This window comes from Lampetra planeri, chromosome 27 (assembly GCF_965212315.1).
Source record: "Lampetra planeri chromosome 27, kcLamPlan1.2.h2, whole genome shotgun sequence".
Taxonomy (NCBI): domain Eukaryota; kingdom Metazoa; phylum Chordata; class Hyperoartia; order Petromyzontiformes; family Petromyzontidae; genus Lampetra; species Lampetra planeri.
In genome coordinates, this window is record NC_136133.1 from 5,337,911 (window position 1) to 5,363,819 (window position 25,909).

At 50.0% G+C, this 25,909-nt stretch overlaps 1 protein-coding gene across 1 annotated transcript in view; it reads left to right on the forward strand.

Moving 5' to 3' along the window:
* Positions 1–15,959, forward strand: part of LOC144728062 (SH3 and multiple ankyrin repeat domains protein 2-like) — a 370,189-nt gene extending 354,230 nt beyond the window's left edge. The window contains exons 22-29 of the mRNA XM_078607344.1: positions 201–224; positions 673–771; positions 1,450–1,576; positions 4,214–5,422; positions 7,402–7,574; positions 8,948–10,575; positions 13,047–13,196; positions 14,160–15,959. Of these exons, the coding sequence (XP_078463470.1) occupies positions 201–224; positions 673–771; positions 1,450–1,576; positions 4,214–5,422; positions 7,402–7,574; positions 8,948–10,575; positions 13,047–13,196; positions 14,160–14,940 (4,191 nt within the window). The 3' untranslated portion in view covers positions 14,941–15,959. The remainder of the gene's footprint in view (positions 1–200; positions 225–672; positions 772–1,449; positions 1,577–4,213; positions 5,423–7,401; positions 7,575–8,947; positions 10,576–13,046; positions 13,197–14,159) is intronic.
* Positions 15,960–25,909: the final 9,950 nt, after the last annotated feature.

Sequence of the window (25,909 nt, forward strand, 5' to 3'; positions counted from 1 at the left end):
GTGGACAGAGGTAAGTCTCTTACACATTCTTCTTTGTATCAGATGTGCATTTCCTCACCCACCCTCCCCCCCCCCCTTCCTATATTTTACGCGTGATTTTTTTATCACACATGAACACCGATCACTTTTTTCCTGCTTCCTGACCGTTCGTTTAAGGTTCACAAGATGTGTGTTCTGTCTCTTGTTTTCTGAAAAAAAAGCGGCTGGGAGGAAGAAGAAACAGGGTGAGTACTGCATTTGCTCTCAGTTGACGTGCCCCCGCCCTGTGCAATGTTCCAACAGAGACTCGGAGCTTAATGCACAAAGTGCACAAAACGGGATAAAATGCCAAGGTACTTCAGCATCACAAAATGGCTCGCATCTTAAACATTTATCGAGAACGCAGGGAAGGGGTGGGGGGGGGGGGCGGGCGCCAGGGGGCTACCCCGGCGACCCTGCTCGGGCACAGTCGCTGCTGAATTGATCGTCACGTTGCTGACTTAACCGACGCAGACACCCCACTACTCCCGTCCAGCCTCGCGCGGCAACGCCCTCGTCGGTACTTTGGTCCTCCGGCGTCGTCGGCGTCATCGGCGTCGTCGGCGTCGTCGCGACGATGACGCTTCGGCTTTCTCTCTTCCCGACTTCAGCTAACAGCTGACGTGGAATTTGCGCTTCTTTCTGACAGAAAAGGTGGAACAGGTGTTAGTTCACGAGGTCGCGGACTCTGAGCCGCCGATCGTCCCCGCCACGGCACGGGCGCGCCCGCCCAGCCGCCTCTTCCCGCAGGAGGTACGTGCCCCCGCCGTCCCCACCGCCCCCACTGCCCCCACCGCCCGGAATGGCGGGCAACTGCTGTAGCGCGCATGGCTGTGAAGTGCAGCGCTTTGGTGAGAGCCTTGTGCCGTAAGAACGGCCACGAATGCCAAATGCGCAAACTTGTCATCGCGATGCTGCCGTGGTAAAGTATTTAGCACACTGGGCTCACGACGATCCGGAAGGTCAGCCGCTTCGATCTCTCTCGAGGGAGCGCCAGTCAGACACAGGCGGCAGCAGGAGTTGAGTTCGGTGGCTCTGGGTGAAGATGCCCGCAGTGAGTAGTCGAGTAGAACCCCATCTTAACGACGGTAATTACCGTAGTTCCACGGAACCGGTCATTAAGTGATTTGGTCGTTAAGCGAGTATAGGAAATGCTATACACTACACTATACACTACACTACTATCCACTATACACTACTATACACTACACTATACACTTCACATTGGGCTCTATGGAGGCCCATCGTTAAACGATTAGTCGTTCACATGGGTGGTCATTAAGAGGGGTTCTACTGTGCGTGCTAAAAACTTGCGGGGCGTGACCCAACCCCTGAAATTAGAGGCAACATGCTTGGGGGCTGTGAAAGCGTCGGCGATAAATCCAGTTCAAGCACGTGTCGCGTTTCTCCCCGCTGTCTGTGGCGTCGCAGTGCCAGGTGCAGTACGGCTTTGACCTGATGGGTCCTGGGCAGGGCCCATCGCCACCTCTGGGCCCACCAGATCGGCCCTTCATGCCGCTGCAGAGGCCCGGCGGGGCATACGCCCACTCGCCCACGGGTAAGCGTGGCACCGTCGCACGCGCTCTCCTCTCCGTCACATGGACTCTGACCAAAGACGAAGATTCCCCCCACCACCACCCCCCCCCCCCGACCGTGTCAGCCTTTAACAGAGCGTCTAGTCAAGTGCTGTTAGCGAGTAGCACCAATGAAGGCCAGCATGGCACACGAGGGTGGTTGGGTGGCCAATACCATGCCCGGACGCCTTTGTCTCCCCAGTGCTGATGATTACACACCACGCCAGGTACTCATTTTGGGGCCGATTCGTCCTACGGGAGTGCCCAGGATTGGTTAAAATATCCGCTGTGACTGTCATTGCTCGTGAGCGGCAATGGAACCCGTTGCCGCCGGGTACGTAGCGGCGCGGCGCGCTAACCGCTCTGCCGCCGCTCGCCACGTGGAGCGTGCGCACATACCCACGGGCAACAGCGCGGAAGGCAAAGGCGTAGCCCTGCAACTGCCTCGTTCGCGCCGCTGCTGGCGAGAAGGGCCTCCGCTTGAGGGAGCTCGTAGAGACAATCGTGAAAGCGTCGTTGTAAGCGAACGGCAATAAGAGAACGCGCGACGACTCGATCGCACGCGCCCAGCGGCTCCGCGGTTGACCAAAGTCGAGCCGCCCGGGCCGTGCTCGCGCGTCCAACCAGCGGCTGGTAATCCACGGCCGACGGCAGCTACGGACGGCCTTGCGAGATTCCAAATTGAACGCCGCTACCGTCTTCAATGTAACACTGAATGTTGTTCTTTTGCCCCAGTTGGCATTTAGGTCACAACCTTTCTCCAGACTGTTTCCGCCTGGTTTAAGTGCCCTTGGGGCACGGGGGGGGGGGGGAGGCGGCGTCTGTGCAAAACAGGTAGACAGCGGTGGTGGTAGGTAGGTTTGGGATCTTCGGCGCATTCCGTGAGATTCCAGGCCAGAGGATGGAGGTCTCTTAAGTGCCCGCCTATTTCCACTCACCCCCCCCCCCACCACCCCCCTTCTGTGCAGTGAACATATCTCGCAAATTCTAAAAACGCACCCAGTGCCAGAGAAAGACGCACGAGCGTCTTGTTCAACGTACGTACGGACGTACGTTCAACTTCTTTCGCACCATACGTAGCCAACCGTGCTAATCGGGGGTGCGGGGGAAGAGACGACAAACCGACACACAAAAAGCAGTTCTAAAGAAACGAGTCTGCAACCTAGATTTAAAAGCGCATGTAACAACAATCGAACGAAGCTGGGCCGTGCTACGGCAGAGCACTCGGCTCGCAGTTTGCAAAGGTTAGGGTATCGACTGAGGCCTGTGATCCATTGAGTCCTGAGATCGACACATCCTAGCATCTCACGCAGACCCATGCTGCTGGAGAACGGAGTGGAACAGCGTAGACGTCCAGAACAAGAATGTCATTAGAGACGCCCCCCCCCCCCAACGTCGCACCTCCTGACTTTGACATTCCTCCACGAAGACATTGCAGTGTCGTCAGCAGGCCGATGCGCACAGCTTCAAAAATTGTGAGATTAAAGACGTGCCTCCCAGTCGTGCGATCTTGGCCACGCAACCGAAACTATGGATCGCATATTTACCCTTTCCCGTTCCAAGACGTCTCCAAGATGCAGCAGGGTCGGTGTCCCGTTCGCGGAGAGGTGTTGTAGTAGCGCCGTTGTTTTTAAAGACACTGTACTCACCGTGGAGAACCGTAGCAACGCGACCGCAACTCTACGATAGCTGGCGCCAAACTGTGCCACACGCCCTCCCGCACGGCCCTGTGGGCGGATCGGTTCCGAGAAAGTAATTTTATTTGAGCTTTTCTTGCGGATTCGTTTTGATGATGGTTCTTTCGGTAAAGTCACGTAGATAGAAAATAAAACAAAAAACAAAAAAAGCAAAAAGAATAAAATAAAATAAATTACATTTAAATAATTTTTAAAAATTGGAAATAATACGAGCAAAAAAACCACGATAAAAATTGTACAATAAAAAAAACCCACCACGTTTCGATCGCAACACAAGCGGTCTTCTCTTTTTGTTTTCTATCTACGTGACTTTACCGAAAGAACCAAGAACAAGAATTCCTGCAGTCGCGAAAGTTTTAAGCAAAACTACTGCGACCAAACTCTCCAGAGGGGCCTCTCGTCGTGGCAAAGCGGCAGAATAGAACCGCTCGGGGTCAATGGATTACAGGCCTTTTGTGAGTCGACTTACTTGGTGACACGGATCCCTGCCCAAACTCGTGGGAGAATTTCCACCGCTTCACTGGCACCGGAAACACCCAGCGGAAGAGAATGATGAGGGACACGCCGAGTGCCTTGGGCGCGGAGATCCTCATTGGACTCCTTTTGCGAGCGAGCGGTTGTCAGGCACCGGTCAGTCTTTTTACACGTTGTTCATTTTCTTCCTTTGGATGTAAACCAGAAATAGCTATAAGTACGAGGACTTTCGTTGGCACAGCCATTGCCGACACTCTGTTAATTTTCCGCACCCCCCGATTAGCGCGGTTTTCTGCGCACGGTGCGAAAGAGGTTCAACATACGTACACACATTGTCGCCTTCTCCGCTCGTGCGCGCGCGCGCTCACTAACTGCACTTGCCCCAACAGTCCGTTAAGGCTATACGTCGGGGGTGGGATCTTCGTCTGTGTGCGCGCGCTCCGCGCGTAGGCATGACGGCCGACGGACGCTTCTACAGCTCCGCGGTGGACCTCCCCTCCCAGTTCAACCCCTCGCCGCCCCTGCAGCCGCAGTACGGCGACGGCGGCATGGTCACCCCCTCCTACTCGCCCGTCTTCTACTCCCCGCCGTCGCCCGCGGTGCCGGGCGAGTACCCGCCCGTGCAGTCCCCGCGGCGGCTCTACGAGGCGGCGCAGCTCTCGGCCCTGCGCCGGGAGCTGGAGATGGAGCCGGGGCTGCTGCACAGCCCGTTCCACGGCGCGCTCCACGGCTCGCTGCCCTCCCTGCACGCGCTGCAGCCGCTGCCGCCCTTCCTGACGCCCACCGCCTCCGAGCCGCCCTTCATGTACGGGCCCTCCGCCCCAGCGCAGCCCAAGCCGGCGCGGCCGCCGCTCTTCGCGCAAGACGCCGAAGACCTGCCGGACATTTTCATGACGCAGCAGCAGCAGCAGCAACAGCAGCAGCAGCAGCAGGCGCTGCAGCAGTCGCAGCAGCTGCGGCAGGCGTTCGAGCTTGCGCAGTTCGGCTTCGCGCCGGAGAGCGAACAGTCCGTGGGGTATTTGGAGTCGTCGGCGTCCGCCTACTTTGCGGCCCCGCCGGCGCCGGAGAGGCCGCGCAGGAGGAAAACGCCGCTGTTTGGCGGCCAGGAGTCGGCGGTCGTCCCCGCGCAAGAATTCTCATTGGAGCAACAGCAGCAGCAGCGGAAATACGAGCAGCAGCAGCAGCAACAACAACAGCAGTTGCAGTTTGAGCAGCAGCAGAGGCAGTTCGAGCAGCAGAGGCAGTTCGAGCAGCAGCAGAGGCACTTCGAGCAGCAGCAGAGGCACTTTGAGCAGCAGCGGCAGTTCGAGGCGCAGCAGCAAATGCAGTACGAGCAGCAGCGGCACTTCGAGGCCCAGCAGAAGCAGCAACAGCAGCAGCAGCAACAGCAGCAGCAGCAAGCGCAGATGCAGTACGAGCAAATGCGGCAAATGGAGCTGAGGCACAAACGTCCCAAGACTCCGACGGAGCACGTCTACGCCAACGTGGGCACCGGGGTGGCTGGCGCCGTCCTGGCCGTGCCGGGCAGCGGCACCGGCGCCGCCACCACGGCGAGCTCCCGCAAGAAGGCGCACCTCACCAAGCAGACCAAGATCGAGGGCAGCCCCGACAGGGCTGGGAGTGGCTCGCCGAACCCGCTGCCGACGATCATCATCAAGGGTAAGGGGCGACGCGCACGGTTACGGGGGCGTGCGCGGCCTCCGTCGCGGAAGAGCGCATCTTTTGGGCCTACTCTACGCACGCTGGCCAGACGTCTTGGCTTTTTTTTTTTTTTACGACTACTTACACGACACCAGGCAAGACCCCGCTGAGCTTCATAGCTCTTTTTAGGAAGCGATGTGGTCATCGCAAATGATAGCTCAACGAAGTAGCTCATCGCATGGAAATGTGTAGGCAGCCAAATGCTCTGAACGCGCGACGTTGATTCTAAATGTGGAGGGGACAAAGCGCAGGACCCGGAGGAAAATCCACGCGAACACCAAATGCACAGCAGGCGTCAGGGTCGGGATTGAACCCACGACCTCCTGCCTACCAGGCGCGGTAGTTAAAAAGCTTATCCAGCGTGCCAACCATTACAACATGTCAGCATTTTTCACATTTCGACCAAATTTGGACAAAATTCGGACCGTGACGCGTAAGATTTAGTTTATGTCCACTGAGAGGCAGACGGTGCATATGTATCGTTAATGTAGCTGCAGGGAACTAATAACACGGACAACCGCTGGATTAGTTTAACACGTAAGCTTTCGCGACCAATATTATCCATAATAGAGGTTTTTGTGTTAGATCACGTAATAAATACGTCATTAAACCCACCACCACCCGACACAGCCATATAGTAAGGTTTGTCACGTAAACAGAACATGCCAATTCGTTACTAGTACAGTTCACCGGTGTATTGGAGAGTAAACCCACAGGATCTACAATTTGAGTACGATGTTTCGCCGGTAATTACAACCAGCATCATCAGGCGACAGCGAGCCCTCTGAAGTGCAGTGTGCCAACTAACAAGACCTCCACGGGTTTCAGACCCGCACTGTATATATGTACGTACGTTGAACTTCTTTCGCACCATACGTAGCCAACCGTGCTAATCGGAGGTGCGGGGGAAGGACAGCAAACTAATGCACAGAAAGCAGTTCTAAGGAAATGAGTTTTCATTCTAGACTTAAAAGTGCACATCTCCAGTGGCTTCCTAATATCGGAAGGAGGTGCGTTCCAGACGGCCGCAGAAGTGCGATGGCCAACAAAAAGCCGTTGCTGCTGTGAGGATGAACGGAGTTTGCATGATGATGGTTTATGCTCTTTGAAGAGATTCGCAAGGTATTGTAATTTATTTGTCGCAAGCACCTTGTGGGTAATGAGCGCACCAATGTTTTTGTCACGGTGGGTTTTCTCATCATTTGACAGATGTTTGCTCATAATATCGCAGCAGCATCCTATTCAGCAATGCTCGGTTGCCTTCAACTCATTCTCAACTTGTTGTGGACGCTGGAAAACTACAGACTCCAGTAATCCCTCGTTATTCGCGAGGGGTACATTCCGGAGATGCTCGTGAATATCAAATTTCGCGGATGATGATGAATTATCCACGAAAAAAAATACGTAAATAATAAATGCCATCACTTTATCTCTCATCACTTTATCTCTTGCCCCCTCTCTCTCTCGACGCAGCCATGTAGAGTTCCAGGTGCGTTTCACGGATAGCCAAAATCGCGGGTAGCAAGTTGGTGAACGGCCGATTTGCCGAGCCGCGGGCACGTTCGCACGTTCATCGCCTGGCCACTTTGCACCGTCGACGATTTAATTCCTTCCAAAGCGCGCATCACGAGTCGCGAGAGTAAGCCGCGGTAGAAAAAATAAAATATAATTTATTAGGAAGATGAAAATTCCTTGTGAAAGCTACAAGTGTTGGCGATTGATGGGAAGAGGTTACGAATTTCAATGCATCCTCACCTCCCTAAAGTGAAGCTAAGTAAAGGTGAATTAGATTTAGCACGGACCTGCCTACGTGCAGTACTAGTAACCTCTCTCTAACCCACTCACCACGGATGTCTCTCTCTAACCCACTGACCACGGATGTCTCTCTCTAACCCACTCACCCACGCCTGTCTCTCCCCGTGCCGTGCTGTTCCCAGAGCCCTCGACGAGCAGCAGTGGCCGAAGCAGCCAGGGCTCCAGCATGGAGTGCGAGACCCCAGGCCCTGAGCCCAAGGAGATGGAAATCCCCGAGGTGACCTTCAGCGGCCTGCAATCCGAGTCGGGGTCCGCCACGCTGGGAGAGGCCGCACCTCCCTCCACGTCCTTCCAGGTGCTCGTTGCTTTCGTCGTGTGCGCTCCGGTCGGCTACGTGCGGAGCGAGGGGGGGAAGGTCAGCGTGCACGTGCGTGATATTTCAGCGGCATGGGTGGCGCAGTAGCAAGCAGGGCTTGAGCCTTTTGCGTCTGGACTTGTTGTACGTTGTCTTCCCCGTTCCGCACGGGTTTCCTCCAGGTTCTGCGATTGCCTCGCGTAGATTAACAAACCTACAATCTAATTGGCGTTGAGCCGAACATCCAAATTAAGCAAGACCCTCCTGCAGAGAGTTGTCATACTAAGTGTGGCTTTTCTTAGTGGTTAAGTATTGATTATCATCATCACCTCTGTCACAGCAACCCACCCCCACACCCCCCCTCCTTGTAGTGGTAGCTGCAGCCGGTCTTCGTTTACCTGTTTGGTCTCAAGGTGGGCTCACACACGAACGGGGGTCAGGTGGCCCACAGATGCGGAGCGCTGGGAGCTCACAACGCTGACACATCCTGAGATCGAAACCAGGCAGCTGCCTGAGGTTAAACCGGCTTCTTAAGCGAGACCCACGCCAGAACGTACTGCAAACCCACGCCGGAATGTACCGCGAACAGGATAAACAATTTACGGTGTTTAAATACAAATAAAAAACGGTGCCAAAAAAAAATCACGTGACAGACCTGCGTGCGCATAGCCCCAGACGTAACGGAGATTCGCGAAAGCGTTCACAGCAGTCGTGGCAGAGGTGAGCCTACAGCATGACCTGAACACACACGTGGTTACAGAGGGTGAATTTGGAATGTCAAGATTGGTTACGAGGATGTTCCAAAATTTCCAGATGCTATTGCTAAGTGCCCTCTTTCTACACCGCAGGCCATCAGCACTAAAAACAATATTACATAAAATCACACCGAACGCCGTATATTGGATCATTCTAAATAATTATGTTAATGACCTTCCAGCCGAGTAGTGCCTACAGTACACACAGGATGTTGTCCCACGTTCGACCGCGTAGCTGCGTGTGGGTCAATTCAAACCGCACGGAGCGAATTTCGCCTAGCCAATAGATCAGCCGCGGACACGCGAAATCGCACGGACCGAAAACCTGCGTCGAGCGAGGGGAAACCCGTGGTTGAGACTTTTTTTCAATTCCGACGCTGCGCGCGGCTTGGAATGGCATCCCTCCACCTCCGGCGGTTGTCCTCTGGACGAAACGTGGTGAGAATCGATCGGCTCTGGGCGCCGTCTCCGCCGTGCTCATTTCCCGACGCCGAGCCGCGCCGTCAGTCGAGCAGCCACCGGCGTGGAGCCGGCGTGCGGCGACGTGCGGCAACGAGCGGCGGCGGGCGTCCCGAGCGCCGATCGCGACGCGCATGCTCACCGCCACTTTCCCGGCAGGACCCCTTCTCGGCGGCGATCGCGTTCGCCGTGCACGAGAGGCAGCGGCGCATCGAGGAGCGCCACCGCTCCACGGGAGACCTCTCGCTGCTGTCGGGCGACCCCTCGCGCCAGCAGCGCCGCCCGCCCAAGCCCATCCTCAAGCACTCCAAGTCGGTGGACGAAGAGCACCTGGCGAGCAACATGCAGGCGCGCATGGCGGCGCCGCCGCCTCCGCCGCCGCTCCCGCAGCACATGCAGCAGCACATGCAGCAGCACATGCAGCAGCAGCAGATGCAGCAGCACATGCAGCAGCAACAGCAGCAGCAGCAGCCAATGGGCTCGCTCACGTACCTCTTCGGAGCGGCGAACGTCATCACTGGCCCGCCGGCCACAGGGCTGACGTTCGCACGGCCGGAGCAGAGGCAGGTGTCCATCGTGGTGCCCGGGCAGACTCACCACCCCCAACCTCATCACCCGCACCACCACCAACATCAGCCGCTCCACCACCACCACCACCACCCCACCGCCTTCGAGAGCAGGACGAGGAAGGAGCTGCCGCCCCTTCCGCCGCCCCGGAGCGTGGTGTGGGAGCTGCCTCCGTTGCAGCAGCAACAGCCGCTGATGCAGCAGGCTGTGATGCAGCAGCCGCTGATGCAGCACTCGATGCAACAGTCCATACAGCAGTCACTGATGCAGCAGCAGCAGCATGCGCCCAAATTCAGGAAAGAACCTCCACCACCGCCGCAGACGGTGGTGGAGCGGAAGAGCGTCATCATCAACATCATGGACACGTCGCAGCAGAAGTCGGCCGGGCTGCTCATGGTGCACACCACGAGCGAAGACGGCGGTGGCGGCGTGGGCTCGGAGCTCGGCCACGACTTGGGAGCGGCCCCGGAGAGAGGCGTCGATCGGCGGAGCAAGAGGGGTGCCTCGTCGCCGATGGGCTCGAGCGAGCTGCGGGCGGGCGGCAGCCCGCTGCAAATGTGCGTGCCGTCCCCGCCCGCGTCGCCCGGCGTCCCCCAGGAAGGGGAGTTCTCTGCCTTCGCCACCGAGACCATCCCACCTCCGCTGGAGTTCGCCAATGGTTTCGCCACTTCCATGCCTCAGCAGCAGCAGCAGCAAGGTTCCCTGGACGCGAGGAGGCAGCAGCAGCAGCATCAACATCTTCACCAACTGCATCAGCAGGGGCACAGAGGCGTGGGGAGCGAGTCGCTGGACTCGGGCCTGGAGGAGATCGAGTCGTCCCGGAGCGGGGGCAGCGAGCAGCCGGCCGAGACGACGAGCACCGTCTCCACCGTGTCGAGCATCTCCACGCTGTCGTCCGAAACGGGAGAGCCGCCCGACACGCACACCTCCTTCGCCGATGGCCAGCCGTGCCTGGTCCCCCATCACTATGGGCAGCAGCAGCAGCAGCTGCAACTGCTGCAGCAGCAGCAGCAGCAGCTGCAGCAACAGGACAAACCGCCCGTCCCTCCCAAACCCAAGCTCCGGCCGCCCGCGCTGCGGAGTTCCGTGGTGACGTTCAGCGAGCCGCTGCACAAGCAGGAGATGGGCGCCGCGACGATGATGATGATGGCGCCTCCGCCGCCCGTGCCGCCGCCGCCACCGCCACCCGTCGCCCCGCGCCCGAAGTCGTCGGTGCAGAGGTGCCGCTAGTCGCCCCCCACCCCCACCCCGTGCCGTGCATGATTACTCAAGTTTAAATGTGTGCACAGTAGAACCCCTCTTGACGGCGGTAATAGGTTCTACGAAACCGGTGGTTAAGCGATTCGGTCAATGAGCGAGTATAGGAAGCACATGTCAAAGGCTTAATTCGTTCCGGTAGCATCGAAAGTTACCCTTTTTCGTCCCAAAAAAGCGTACGTTAGAATATTTAAACAATGGATATTCATACATAGAGATTCTAACAACATTATAAATATATAATATTAAAATAAACATGGTTAATCAATGCATCAATTCATATTTGCTGTACCTACAACAGCCCATTGTTAACAGGGGAATGGTCAGTAATCGAACACATTGGGTTCTATGGAGGCACTACACTACTATACAATACACTACTATACACTACACAATACACTACACAATACACTACACTATATGCTACACTACACTACTATACACTACACTACTATACACTACACTACTATACACTACTGTACACTACACTAAACTACTATACACTACTGTACACTACACTACTATACACGACACTACTATATGCTACAGTGTATACTACACTACTATACACTACACTACTATACACTACTGTACACTACACTACTGTACACTACACTACTATACACTACCCTACTATACACTACACTCTACACTACTATACACTACACTATACACTACACTACTATACACTACCCTACTATACACTACCCTACTATACACTACACTATACACTACACATTGGGCTGTACAGAGGCCAGCCATTTAACGAATTGTCGTTAGCAGGGGTGGCCGTTAAGAGGGGTTTTGCTGCATATGTAAGTTGTCGAGAAAGTATTACGTGATATGAGTGCATGAATTCACAAAGCGACCAATCATTTGGATCTCACGACGACGAAGTTACGGCGATTGGCAAGGTGCTGAACCCATCGCACCTGTGCTCATTATTGTCGCCGTCGCTTCAGCGCCTCGAGCGTCTGCGTCGCGGTTCGACGCGATAACCTACTTCACTCCATTGGAACCAAATTTGCCAGTAAAAAATATGATCATTGTTTTTTTACCCTTCTATCTGGCAACAAAACTGACACCTTTTTTACAAGGAGTCATGTTTGCATAGACCACAATACCTGCAGTCATAATGCAAACAAAAAAACATATGTTTTTTTGTTTGCATTATGACTGCAGGTATTGTGGCATTATGACTGCAGGTATTGTGGTCTATGCAAACATGACTCCTTGTAAAAAAGGTGTCAGTTTTGTTGCCAGATAGAAGGGTAAAAAACCAATTATCATATTTTTTACTGGCAAATGAGGTTCCAGACGGTGTAAATGCTTACCCCGAGCTCTCATACTCTGATGGTGCATTGTCTTTGAGTTGTGCGTCATCTGGTCCAACCCATGTGAGACTAGGCTCTAAGGAAAGCTGTCTCGGGTGTGGACCAATCAACTTCAAGGACAGTGCATACATTATCAGAGTTATGTTTTTTGTTTGCATTATGACTGCAGGTATTGTGGTCTATGCAAACATGACTCCTTGTAAAAAAATGTGTCAGTTTTGTTGCCAGATAGAAGGGTAAAAAAACAATTATCAGCCTACTTCACTCTTGCGCGGTTGCGTTCGACAAGTATTCCCCTTTGTCTGCTTAGGTTAACGTCTGCGCCACATCTTCGCGCTCTCGTGCGACGCGGTTTGCTTTCGCCGTCACGTCTGTTCGCTTCCGTTGCTGCCATTTGCTTTATTTGCTTTGTTTGTTGTTGTTGTCATTTTGGGGAGCCGGGTCACCCTTGCAAATGAGACTCTTCCTCGTCTCTCGAGTTCTCAAACAAAGCGAACTTAAAAAACTTGGAAACGATGAATGTAGCACTACGGGAGAACAAAGGCGGCCGGGCGTGGTTGGGCCGGCCACACCGCCTCATCTCTCTTGCCGTGCCGCCCTTCGTGCAGGTGTTCGCTGTGACAGCTTACTCGCCCCCAAAAAACAGTGTGTTGAGGCTATCCGGGGGAATTAATTCTATATTTGAATCTTTCGTGACTGCAAGGCTTCATACTCTTAGGTTCTTTCGGTAAAGTCACGTAGGTGAAAATAAATAATAATACAAATAATAACACGTTCCATTCACTGGCTACTACATTCAGATAAGCCCCTCCCCCCCCCCTCCCCCCTTAACTTGTATTTAAGAGCTTGTCTCTTGGAATCCCTGCCTCACTTGATACAGTAAATCTAGCTGTGACGGTCCCACCTGATGACGGAGACTTGTGTTGCCTCCGAAACGTCGTGATTTATTATTTAGATTTCCATTATTATTTCATATATTTTTATTATTTATTTTCACCTACGTGACTTTACCGAAAAAACCTAAGAGTGTCTATCCCGGGGGAATCGTTGTCTTCTGTGCGTCTCTTATAAACGCGACCTGCGCACGGTGGCGAAACCAGGCTGTGGGAGGCGGAGACGTCGCTGGAACGGGTCGACGGTCGCAAGGCCGCGCCGCTCGATGCCAAGACGAGTGTGATCAGCGAGCTGAGCTCACGACTGCAGGAGATGAGCCGGGAGAGGCGAAGAGCCGCAGCCGAGCCGGTGGTCAGGTAAAACTATAAAACGCTTCAGAACAGTTGGGCCCAGACACATTCATCGTAACGTGAAAAGATATTCACTAGTGACGTTTTTTAAATATATATCTGGCACTGGGTGTCTGTGAAAAAGAGCTTCATAGCTCATCGGATTCCTTCCAGTTTAAATAAAGATTCTGATTGTGGGGTAAATATGATATATACATTACAATGGATAATAGGTGCTGCATTTTCTCAAATCAAGGTGATCCACCTGATAGGGTCACAGTGATGACATCACTTTTACCTTTACTCTATTTACGACCGAAACAGGAGGACTTCTTCACAATTCTGGCTAATCAATCGCCTGATGAAGCTGGTTGTTGTGATCACCAGCGGAACGTCACGGTACTCAAATCGTTAATGTTGTGGGTTTACTTTCCAACACACCGGTGTGCTGAAGCAGTAACTAATTAGCACATTTTGTTTACGTGACAAACCTTACTCATTGGCTGTGTCGAGTGGTGGCGGGTTTAACGACACATTTATATTCACGCGATCTAACCCCAAAAAGCCTTCATCTACGACAGCTGGCGCCAACCTGTGCCACGCGCCCTCCCGCTGGCTCGGTGCTCCACACAAGGAGATGAGCACCGTCTCAATGCTCATTTGAGCGAGAACATGTATTGAGTTTTATCCCTTCTGTCGGTAATAAGACGGGAAAATAATTGACATTGTACATTATCCAAAGACATAATTACAAAAACTTTAATATGTGTATATATACATTGTAGAGCAGTATTACATAGGGAATGATAGAATGTATTAATTAACAAAGCACTGTATATGCAGCAAACAAATCACCTCATGACGATGAAGTTAGGATGAAGGAAAGCTCCTGAACTCGTCACACCTGTGTCGTCATTGTCGCCGTCGCTTCAGTTCCTCGGCTTCTCTATCTAATCCCTCGCTTTGCCTGTTCATTCGTCTAAAATGCAGGCCCATCAACAGCGCAGACAGGGCCCCAAGCATCACCTTTAACCTCCGATCGCAGCCAGCCGTGCAGGTCGGGAGGGCAACGCCCAGCCCGTCCGGCGGCGACCAATCGGAAAGCTTCGTGGGGGGACCCCAAGCGGCCGCCACCACCGGCAGCGGGGCCATGGCCCCCCCACCCGCTCCCACGCTTCCCCCCATGCCCGCCGTGCCGTCGCCCCTCATGCTGGCGCTCTCTCAGCCGCCCGGGTTGCCCCCGCCGCCGCCGCTGCCGCCCCCGCTGAAGCCGCGCGCGCCGACCCCGACGCGGGAGGTCAAGTTCTCGATCTCGCCGCAGCACGCGTCGCCCCCGCTGCTGGGCCGGGCGACGGCGGCGGCGGCGGCGGCGGCGCGCACTCCCGGCCCATCGCCGCCGCCGCCCCAGCTCCTGCAGCAGATGCAGCAGCCGCTGTCGGCTCCGTCTCTGCTGCAACAGCTGCAGCAGCCCTCCTCCTCCTTGTCGTCGTCGTCGCCCTCCCTGCTGCAGCAAATGCAGCCGCAGCAGCAACTGTCGCTGGGCATCCAACCGTTCTCGCGCAAGCCCATCGAGCTGTGGAGCAAGTTCGACGTGGCGGACTGGCTGGACAGCCTCAGGTTGGGGGAGCACCGGGACAGCTTCCTGGAGAACGAGATCGACGGCACGCACCTTCCGTCGCTGCAGAAGGACGACCTTCTGGAGCTGGGGGTCACGCGGGTCGGCCATCGCATGAACATCGAACGGGCGCTTAGGCAGCTCCTGGAGAGATAGTGCCACGCCCCCAGAGATGGTCCCCAAACACGCCCACCGTGAAATATGGTCAAACGCCGAATTGTTGATGAGTTTTAAGAAAGAAAGAATTAAAAAAAATCACAAACGGTACAACACTTATGGAAAACCTAGTAATATATTTAACTTTATCCATTAAATTATTACTTCTTTGGAATGACAGTACTACTGCATTTCCTCGTGCAATTATTTTAAGAAATTGACATCTGATTTTTTTGTTTTAGATACTCGATTGGTGAAGTGGTTGATTAAGTCGCTTGCCTTTGATGCAGGTTTGGGGATGGTAAAAAAAAGTGTTCTTTGACTTTGCAAGAGAGATTTGTTTCGTTTGTTTTCCTGCAATCCACTTGTAAAGAAGTTTTAGGGGATGAAGATGGCATTACGTCACTTTAATCAACCAGTTCTTTGGTTACTTTTTTTTAATGCAGACCGCGAGCATTGTTGCTTCAGGAGGCTGTGGACCCTGAGCAAAATGGCTCTGGTCTAGAATCACTTTGGTTCTTGGAAGCAAACAAATTTTCGAGTCTGTATTTGTTTACTTTTTTAACGATTGCAGTTTACAGTTTACGTGGATCCGAAACAACAACAACAACAAAAGATACCCCCCACATTTTTTTGAAAGCAAACTGGCATATTGGCAGGGATAGGGTTTAACATTTTTTTTTTCCAAGACATACACCGGTAACATTTGGACAAGCGCCAAAGATGTGGAACTGCTGATAATAACAACAACAACAAAAAGTTGCAGGAAAATAACTCGATTTCTTAGATTGTACCAGAGGGTACTGTGGTTTGGTGTTTCCATTCCATTCTTAAGACAGGAGGCATTGCCATTAATGAGGAAATCAATTTGTGGGTATGTCATACCTAACAAAATACAAAACCGAGCTTACGTTGCAGAAATCCGACTTTTGACCTGAGCCACACGTAAAAAAAAAATGCTGCAACCACGGTGCAAAGTTAAAATATATACTCTTTGGTTTTTTCGGTAAAGTCACGTAGGTAAAAAAAGAAAATTAAAATTAATGAAATCACGACGTTTCGGAGGCAACACAAGCTTCCGTCTTCAGGTGGCACCGTCACAGCAAAATTACTTGATACAGTCATTTTGCGGTGACCCTTGCAGTCACGAAAACTTCAAATCTAGAATTAAAATATATACATACATATAAAAACAAACTCAGCAGCATGAACATTTTTTGTAACTGCAATCAGATCAAAAAAATATTTTCTTACCTATTTGTTTGGCCTCGTTCGTTTCTATGACCCCTCCCAATAATCGAGAGTTTTATTCTGACACGGCGAACAATGAGAGAAAACAAACAAACAAACAACACACACAAAATGTAAAAAAAGTGTCCCGACGGGACAAGAGCCGCATTCGCATTCCAACGTCGCTGCGCGCGTACGAGCGGCGTGAAAGGATTTTAGACGCGTGGCTCCTTTCCACACCGGCGAGAAGCTATCTCAAAGATTCTGAAGGATGTGCAGTGTCGCTGTCCAAGGTAGCTCGTTCGATAGCCACACACACACATAAAAGAGACGGGGAGATATTTTGATGGTACATAGTAACATAGGTGCTTATCTTGTGCTATATATGCCTTCTATAATACCACAGTGCCCTCTAATGTTTTTAATCTATGACTTCAAAAATATAAAAGAAACAGCTGACAGTCCAAAAGAAAAGGTTATTTTTCTTAAACCTTTTTTGTGTCGCAAGTTTAGGAGGGGGGAAAAAAAACAATGTTTTCACGTTAATGTCAAGTGTGTCACGTTGCTCAATGCTTTTAAAATTTTACCGACAGAAAAACAACGAGGGGGGGATTTTGTCGGCGTAACGTTTTTCCCGACCCCCCCCCCACCCTTAACTGGAACGACCCCTAAAGGGGGTATGGGGGGTGGGCCTGCCGCATGTCCAAAAACGTTGTGTCAAAACAAAACACGGGCACGCTCTAGCGATCCCCATTTGACTTTTGAGGCGTTAAGAGAAATGACAATTTGGAATCCGTGTCGCCTGAGACAATTATTGAGGGAGTGGGTGGCCGTGGGTGGGGGGGGTCTTGGCACTGTTAAAACAGTATATCACCCCAAAAACAGTGGGTGCCTCTTCGTACGAACATTCGGCACACGTTTATTTTTTGAGATTGGGGGGGCGGCAGGAGAGGGGGGGGCGTGGATGCTGATGGGGTGACGGGGAAGGAGGGAGGATGCTAATCTCACAACGAATCAGGAGGGAACTGAACAAGAGTGCTTCTAGAGGTTTGTTTTACTTTAGGGTGGTTACGTTATTTAAAATATGTATGCCAAATGCTTCATTTACTAGCCCCTACACCACTGCACATTTGGTTTTATTATGGATGGAAAGGTAAAAATATTGGAATGTTCACATTAAATATACACACGCATATATATATATGACTATACTTGACAGACACAAATTGGTCTGAAAATGATGTAAAGGTTAATCAAAGTAACAGATATTTTTATATTTGATTTAAATATATTTAGTTTTAATGTATCTAGTTAAATGGTAACTATTTAACCTAAAAGGGCTGTGCATATTGATGAAACCCACAAATGCCATGTGAGTGTTATTTGTGGCCTATTTGCTTAATCGTTATCAAGGCCCACAAAAGTTACGGTTGATCGAAGTGTTTCCAGCTTGCACATTTTTGTCACATCCGACGACGACGAAGACAACAACAACAATAATAAGAAAGAACACATGCTCTAACGTCCGACAACTCTTTTATCAACCGGGAAAAAAAAAATGTGAGAACCGGCTGCCCGGTTAGCTTTTACGCACGTCTGTCAAAGGTTTGGTGAGGCGAGCGTGGAAACTTCAACTCGGGCACGCCGGGGGCCCGATGTGGAAGCCATTACACTGGCCACGGGCCAGCCGTCTTTGACCTCGCGACTCCAGAGGTCACGGTGGCCAGAAACCCGTTGCCCCGGGTCTTTCATGCGCGGGGACATAAGATATCAACCTTGCAGCCAAGACTTGAGAATGCTAGGCTCGCGAGAGTCTCTAGCTCCCTTTCAACTCATTTCCCCTGCCTTGCTGATGGGAAACGCCTGACGTTATTGAAGGCTGCTTAGCTGTTCAGCCAACATGGGTATATATATTCTCTTGTAAAGCATCGTCAGTGGATATTTTAATGGCAATCTGAAAAATAATAATTAATCTTAATGGAACGTTAACAACAAAAGAGGGAATACTGGGGAAAAAAAATCACACACACTTGGTTGAACAGTAAGCGAGAATGTTGATGTGTGACGTGTGTGTGTGTGCGCGTGTCCCAGCATTGTCTCACCGTGGGGGGCGGTAGTGTAGTGCGGTCAGCGCAACGCGCTATGAACCCGGCGACCCGAGTTCGATTCCCGCTCACGCCCACCAACACCAGTGACGGATTATCTGAACCAGTTCTGGGCCCTCCCTAGGTCGACTCAGCCTCAAATGAGTACCTGGTGCGGTGTGTATACATCGCCACTGGGGAGACAAAGGCGGTCGGGCGTGGTGTTGGCCATACCACTCCCCTTCGTGTGCCGTTCCGGCCTTCATAGGTGCTCGCTAACCACACTTGCCCCAAAAGTCTGTTAAGACTGTACGGGGATTCTTTGTCTTTGTCCCGGCATTGTCTCACCGTACAGGGGGAGACAAAGAGACTCCCAACGTCTGGACCGGCTTCCGCTTTTATAATGCTTCCGTCCACATAACTGCAATGTATGTATAATAGTTTTAGCCACGTTAGGTCCTCAAAACAAAGCCTCCATAGTAGCTATAGGATTTGTAAAGCTTATTTACTGTATTTACACTGCAATTAGCCACTGTACTGTACCTTGTATTGCATTGTGTTGATGAGAGAGAGAGAGAAAAATGTATTTATTACTAATTAAGTGGAATATTAGAATACTACCATGATGACATATACCTCCATTGAATGCTGTCGGAACCAATCTAAATTTTAACACTTAGTGGAAATGTACCCTTTTCCCCCCGTTCCCTTTACCGTGTTTAAAAAAAAAAACGACGAAATATTTACACCGCTTTCTTAATTCTGCGTCTTCACAGCATTACCAAGTTGCAGTATTATTGCTTTATTAGCATCTTTAAAAGCGATTTTTTAAATTCGCCGTTATAGCGTCCGGGACCGTTGTGTTGATTCACGTTTCTTTCTTGGGGTGAGTATAATGCAGTGGTTGTGCGATAACGTTTTAAAGCTATGGGATTTAATGTATTTTTTTTCTTTTGCATTGGAAATTATGCGTTTTGCGTAATTATTTCTCAGAGTAGCTTAACGGAGCTCTCTGCGTTACATGATTTCCTTCTAATCAAAGGCATACCGGCCACTTAGAATTTAGTCGTTTGAACCTTTTAACTGCTTTGAGTGTATCTGTGAAAGGTCGAGGCATTTTGTTGTGAAACGTACTTTTTTTTAAATCAATTGCTCTGGACTGATTCTGCTGAAATTGTGCCGACATGTCCATCTCTTGACTCAAGCCTCCGAAATACGTTTTGTAGCAACATTATCAATGCTGTGGTCTTTCCTATAACCGAGTCGTGTCCATGGTGTGGTGGTTTGTGACTTGATGGGACACTGAGCGGCAGAAAGTTTTGCGGCGTTTGTGGATGCCGCTGGCCATCGGAGGCCCGGGTCTGCCTTTGGTAACGTTACGTTTACCCAGAGTATGGGGGAATTTCAGTTTGCAATGCAGGTAGTAGTGCAGGTTGGTTAACTCGGACTGGCTGGGGGGACATTCCTTTCGGTATTGGAGGTGAGCTCTGAAAAAAAAACACACAAAATTGCTGGCAGCGGTTCCAAGTGGAACTTCTGCGTCCCTATTACAGGTGCCAATTATTAATGACCACGCGAACGAAGGCAGTAGAGGCCTGAATAAACTACCACTTTGGAATAATGGAGAGGTGAATTTTGGAGTTGAGGCACAGGTATTTGAGGCAGGTATAATGTCATATCATCACAGGTATAATTGATTTGCTTTTATGTCATTCAGAGACCTGGGGCATAATTCAAATGTCGGCGAAACGTATATTTTTTTCTAAATTTTGACAAAAAAACGTTGCCAATGTCTCCGTTATCAACGATGGGGACAAACTGGCAAGGCAAATTTGTTTCGGCTATTTCAGCAAGATGTGAACTTTGGGCTTTTTTTTCTAGACAACTAGATAAAGCTTCTGGCCTTTACTTGCAGTTCAAAGCGGAAGCAAGCAAGCAAATTCGCGGTAGGAATGACAACTCTGAAGTTAGAATAGAAAGTGCCATTGTAGGCACAATCAGGAAGATAATTTTGTGCCATGCGTTGGGGCACGTGTGTAGAGCGGAGAAGGATAGATTACCAAGAGGAAACCCTAAAGCCAGAGCCGGTGGGATACTTTTAACAGAAGACATTTGAGGTCTGGTATTGACTGCACAACAGTTGTGGGATCCGTAAGAAGGAAGAGGTTGGCGAGGTTTGGGTGACATCAGTGTAATTGTCTGTGATGACCTCTTGACTTTGATACATTGTAGACGAAGCTTCGTTGGACATTGAGAGAGCCAAACGCGTACGTCTAGCCAAACGTGCACAGAATAGCACCGGGCTTTGTCCAGACAGACTGCTCTTGCAGAGGCAGGCTTCTGTATTTTTCGCGAATGTCAGCATAATTTTTTGCTTTGTACTCGGGAGTTGGGGGACGTACTTGGAACGGTGAGCCCGTGCAGAGCTCCCACGGCATAGTTCCATAAAGCCATCAAATATCTGCATCATCACTTGAAAACAGAAACTTGAATCTCGTGTTATGTAATTCACTTAATACAAAATAACATTATATGGCCTCATGTGTTTCACCAGGCCTCATCCGCAGGAGGGATTTATTGGCAAAAAAGCATCATCATGCCTATTTCATTTCACAGACGCTTGCGAACACCTTAAGCAATTGGTTCTGCTTTGAATAGGCAGTAGTTGACCGTAAAGTTACGGGGACAGATTCTGTGGCGGTCGAGCAATGATTAGAACGTGGGTTTAAAGCTGGTCTGGAAGTATTATTTCCTTATTTTAAAAATCAACACGCCAAACCGAACTCTGCACAAGGTCCTATTTAGGTGGTGACGCCATATTTATTGTCTTGTATGCCAAAACCCGCGCTGGTTATAACGATTCGAAAGGGATAATTGAACATATGGTGCCAATTAAAAGCTGTTTTAATGTGCCAAGCTTGAAGTCACATTCACGATGCAGTTAAAGGGCAAGACGTTACATTACCCTAAATGTTGCATTTATCCGTCTCCGTTAGACTTTAATATCTCACATACGTTGGTAGGATTTTTTGCATGTTACGATTCAGTGACAATCAGGAACAAGTATACTATGAACTGGTTACGCATGCTCTTTAGATAAAAATAAAACAATAAAAAAAAATTCAGTTCACGTAGGGAATTTAACACATGACGACAAAATTACACATCTACATGTATAAAGAGTGCCAAAATTTATCAACTTTATATTTAAAACGACACATTATTACTTGATAAAAAAAACTATATTGTGAAAATATTGTGAATGTATACGTCATATTACGAAATGATGAATCTAGGAAGTGAGAAAACATTAGTTATAGATGTTGAAGCATCGCATTACCTAATACATTTGTTGTCATATACAGTATATTCGAACCGTTTTTGTATTCTGAAATCATTTTTAAAACAAAAAATAAATACCCTGTACATATCATTGAATCTAATTTAAGAGCTAATTTACAAACATTTACATGTATAAACGTGTACAAATCACGGGGAAAACTCATCATAATATATACCGAGGTTTAATATTTTTCTTGTCGGAGACGTTTGACCTGTTCAAAGTCTCTTTTCATGTTTTTTCAGACTAGGCCTTGGAAGCCAAATAGAATTTTTCTACCAAAATAAAAAAAAAAGTTGTAAAACACTTACTTCATTATTTTCTCCATTTATTTAGTTTGATTTCACACTGGAAGAAAACAAAATGCATTGCATGTTATTCCTCGGCCGGTGGACCTCACAGCTCGCCGGATCTGATCTTTGTTTTGAACCTGCATAAGTATATATGGTCTTCCAATAAAAACAAGAAAAACAAGGAATTGCCGAGTGCTGTGTTTTCATCCCCTCCACAAGTGGAAAATAATAGACGCAAGTAAAACTCGAGCGCGATTTGTGGCGATGCAACCCAAAAGCTGCGGATCGTTTCGTCGTCTGGGCTTACTTCAAATGGAGGAAAAGCAAAGCTGCACAAACTATCACGAATCCCGAAGTCTGACGTCGCCTGTTGTATAGTTGGAGTCGGCGTGTTCTCCTCTCGCTGTGGGCGCGTGGATTTGTTACCATGTCCTCTGGGTTTTGCCCTCCACATTTTAGAAACATGCATTGAGATGTATTAGCTTCATCAGGCGACAGCCAGATTTGTGGAGAAATTCTCCTGTTTCGTTCCTTAAATAGAGGCGTAGGTGTGATGACAACACTTTTAAATGTCGTGGTTTTGCTCTCCAACACACCGGTGTGCTGTACTAGTAACGAATTTGCATGTTTTGTTTACGTGACAAACCTTACTAATTCGCCGTGTCGGGTGGTGGTGGGTTTAACGACGCATTTATATATTTACGCGATGAAACACAGTACTTTGTATTCTTGGTTCTTTCGGTAAAGTCACGTAGAAGGGAAATAATAAAATAATACAATTATAAAACAAAAAAAATTCTCACGACGTTTCGACTGCAACAAGAATATGAATCCCTGCAGTCATGAAAGCTTTAAATTAAAAAAAACAGTACTTTGTCTCAAGCCTCAGTCATCCAACGTGACCACGGGGCTTCTCCTTTTCCATCCGTAACCTCCACACGATGACCGTCGTTTCGTCCGCGGTTAATCTCACGCCACCTGCTGGACACTCTCTCACATGTCCACGCCTCCAAACCTGGGCATTTAAAATTATAAAAATAAAAATATATATTTTACCAGGTAAGGGCCCACTGAGCAGTATTATAGCTCCTTTTCAGAAGCGACCTGGCCACAAATGATAGCTCGATGAAGCTGCTTATCACGTTGATTCTAAATGTGGAGGGGGAAAACCGGAGGAGCCGGAAAAAAACATCCACGCTACCACGAGGGGGAGAGAGAGAGACGCAAACTCCAAATATACAGCGGCAGGCGTCAGGATCGGGATCGAACCCACCGACCTCCTGCAAACCAGGCGAGGTAGTTAACATCTCCTAGCCACCGTGATGATGATGAGAGAGAGAGACATTCAAACTCCAAATATACAGCAGCAGGCGTCAGGGTCGGGGTCCAACCCACGACCTCCTGCAAACCAGGCGAGGTAGTTAACATCTCCTAGCCACCGTGATGATGATGAGAGAGAGAGACATTCAAACTTCAAATATACAGCAGCAGGCGTCAGGATCGGGATCGAACCCACCGACCTCCTGCAAACCAGGCGAGGTAGTTAACATCTCCTAGCCACCGTGACGATGATGAGAGAGAGAGACATTCAAACTTCAAATATACAGCAGCAGGCGTCAGGATCGGGATCGAACCCACCGACCTCCTGCAAACCAGGCGAGGTAGTTAACATCTCCTAGCCACCGTGACGATGATGAGAGAGAGAGACATTCAAACTTCAAATATACAGCAGCAGCAGGCGTCAGGATCGGGATCGAACCCACCGACCTCCTGCAAACCAGGCGAGGTAGTTAACATCTCCTAGCCACCGTGATGATGATGAGAGAGAGAGACATTCAAACTCCAAATATACAGCAGCAGGCGTCAGGGTCGGGGTCCAACCCACGACCTCCTGCAAACCAGGCGAGGTAGTTAACATCTCCTAGCCACCGTGATGATGATGAGAGAGAGAGACATTCAAACTTCAAATATACAGCAGCAGGCGTCAGGATCGGGATCGAACCCACCGACCTCCTGCAAACCAGGCGAGGTAGTTAACATCTCCTAGCCACCGTGACGATGATGAGAGAGAGAGACATTCAAACTTCAAATATACAGCAGCAGGCGTCAGGATCGGGACCGAACCCACCGACCTCCTGCAAACCAGGCGAGGTAGTTAACATCTCCTAGCCACCGTGACGATGATGAGAGAGAGAGAGACATTCAAACTTCAAATATACAGCAGCAGGCGTCAGGATCGGGATCGAACCCACCGACCTCCTGCAAACCAGGCGAGGTAGTTAACATCTCCTAGCCACCGTGACGATGATGAGAGAGAGAGAGACATTCAAACTTCAAATATACAGCAGCAGGCGTCAGGATCGGGATCGAACCCACCGACCTCCTGCAAACCAGGCGAGGTAGTTAACATCTCCTAGCCGCCGTGACGTCCATGGTGGCTCCATAGGCCAGGTTAAGGCATGAGAAACTGGGGGGTACAGTAAGCTTCGTGGTACAAAATTCCGGTACACAGGTACCATTGAGTGTTTGTGGTTGTAGCTTTTATGCGCCGTAATAAAGGAGTTGGTATGACTAACGCTTTACCACCTCGGGTTTCCGTATCTGCTCTTGACCCTACCTATGGTCAGGCACTGTGGGCTCGACTTAACATCTTCACATAATCAAAAAAGAAACACGACTGAAACAACTGCATACCGCGTCAATCCATGTGGTTTACCCGTATTCTTGTACAGGGAAATTGAGTTTTCAGGTCCATACGGCGTGTTTCTCCCTTGTGATGATGGGACTTTGTAGGGATGAACGTTGAGATTTATAAGGGGTGACCAATGAGTTTAACACGCAGGCTTGCGCGACCAGTATTTATCATAATACAGGTTTTGGGTTAGATCGTGTTGTTATAAATGTGTCGCAACCCTCCACCATCCGACACGGCCAATTTATAAAAAAATGTGTCACGTTGACAAAAGACAAATGGTTCACTACTTTAGCCCACCGGTGAGTTGAAGAGTGAATCCACAACATTTACAATTTGAGTACGTAGTTTTTTATTTTTGTCAACGTGACACATTTTTTTACTGATTGCCCTTTATTATGAAGTGACCAATGAGGTCTGAATTAGTCTGTAATAAGGGAGGGCCCTACCTTGTTACAGACTACCACAATAGAGACATTTTACAGACTAATAATGTAAGGGGTTGACAGGTTTGCAACTTGCTTCAGCTGCTGTTGCTGTTGTTAGCTACGGAGATGTTGGGAACGTCATTGCAGGCGGTCTCTTTTAAAGGAAGTTTTTTCACCGTCTCGTATTCACCACGTGTGAATGTTTGAGATGGGGATGGGAATTTTTTTCTTGTTTTACCGAATTTCATTTGTGAGAGAGAGGGGGGCGGGGTGGAAAGACGTCTCTTCTGACTATTTTGGTTTGTCGACCCCGGTTGGTTATGGCCCCAAAAAAGATGACGAAGACAATTACTGAGCTGCCAAGCGGGTCACACCCGGCTCTCTGCGCGGATCGGTAGGACTATGGTTAGATCGATACGCTGAGTCGAGGCAATCGATGAATCAACTCGGAATTACTATTGTAGTCTAGTGTTCAGTGGTTGTTGTTTTTCTTTTGCAAATCAATGTACCGTACAGTACTGCCAAGCGAGCCATATCAGGCTCTCTGCGAATATCGATAGGACTATGGTTAGATCGATACGCTGGGTCGATGAGTCGAGGTAAGTCGATGAATCAACTGGTGATTACTATTGTAGTGTAGCATTGAGTTGAGTTGTTTTTTTCCATTAATTTAATACATTTATTCGGTTCCCCTTTGAAAACTGGCAGAACGTCCACCCCGCATCCTCTGGAAGCCTCCCCGAGGGCGAGAAACTCTCTCTGACAAGGCTCGGACGCCTGCGTGGCGTGACGGAGTCATGACGCCCATGATTATCGTCAAGCCCCGCTCGCCACCTCCCGTCCAGCGGCACAACCGGGGTGAGGGCGGTAGGGAGACCAGGGAATCCGTGAGGGACTGGGGC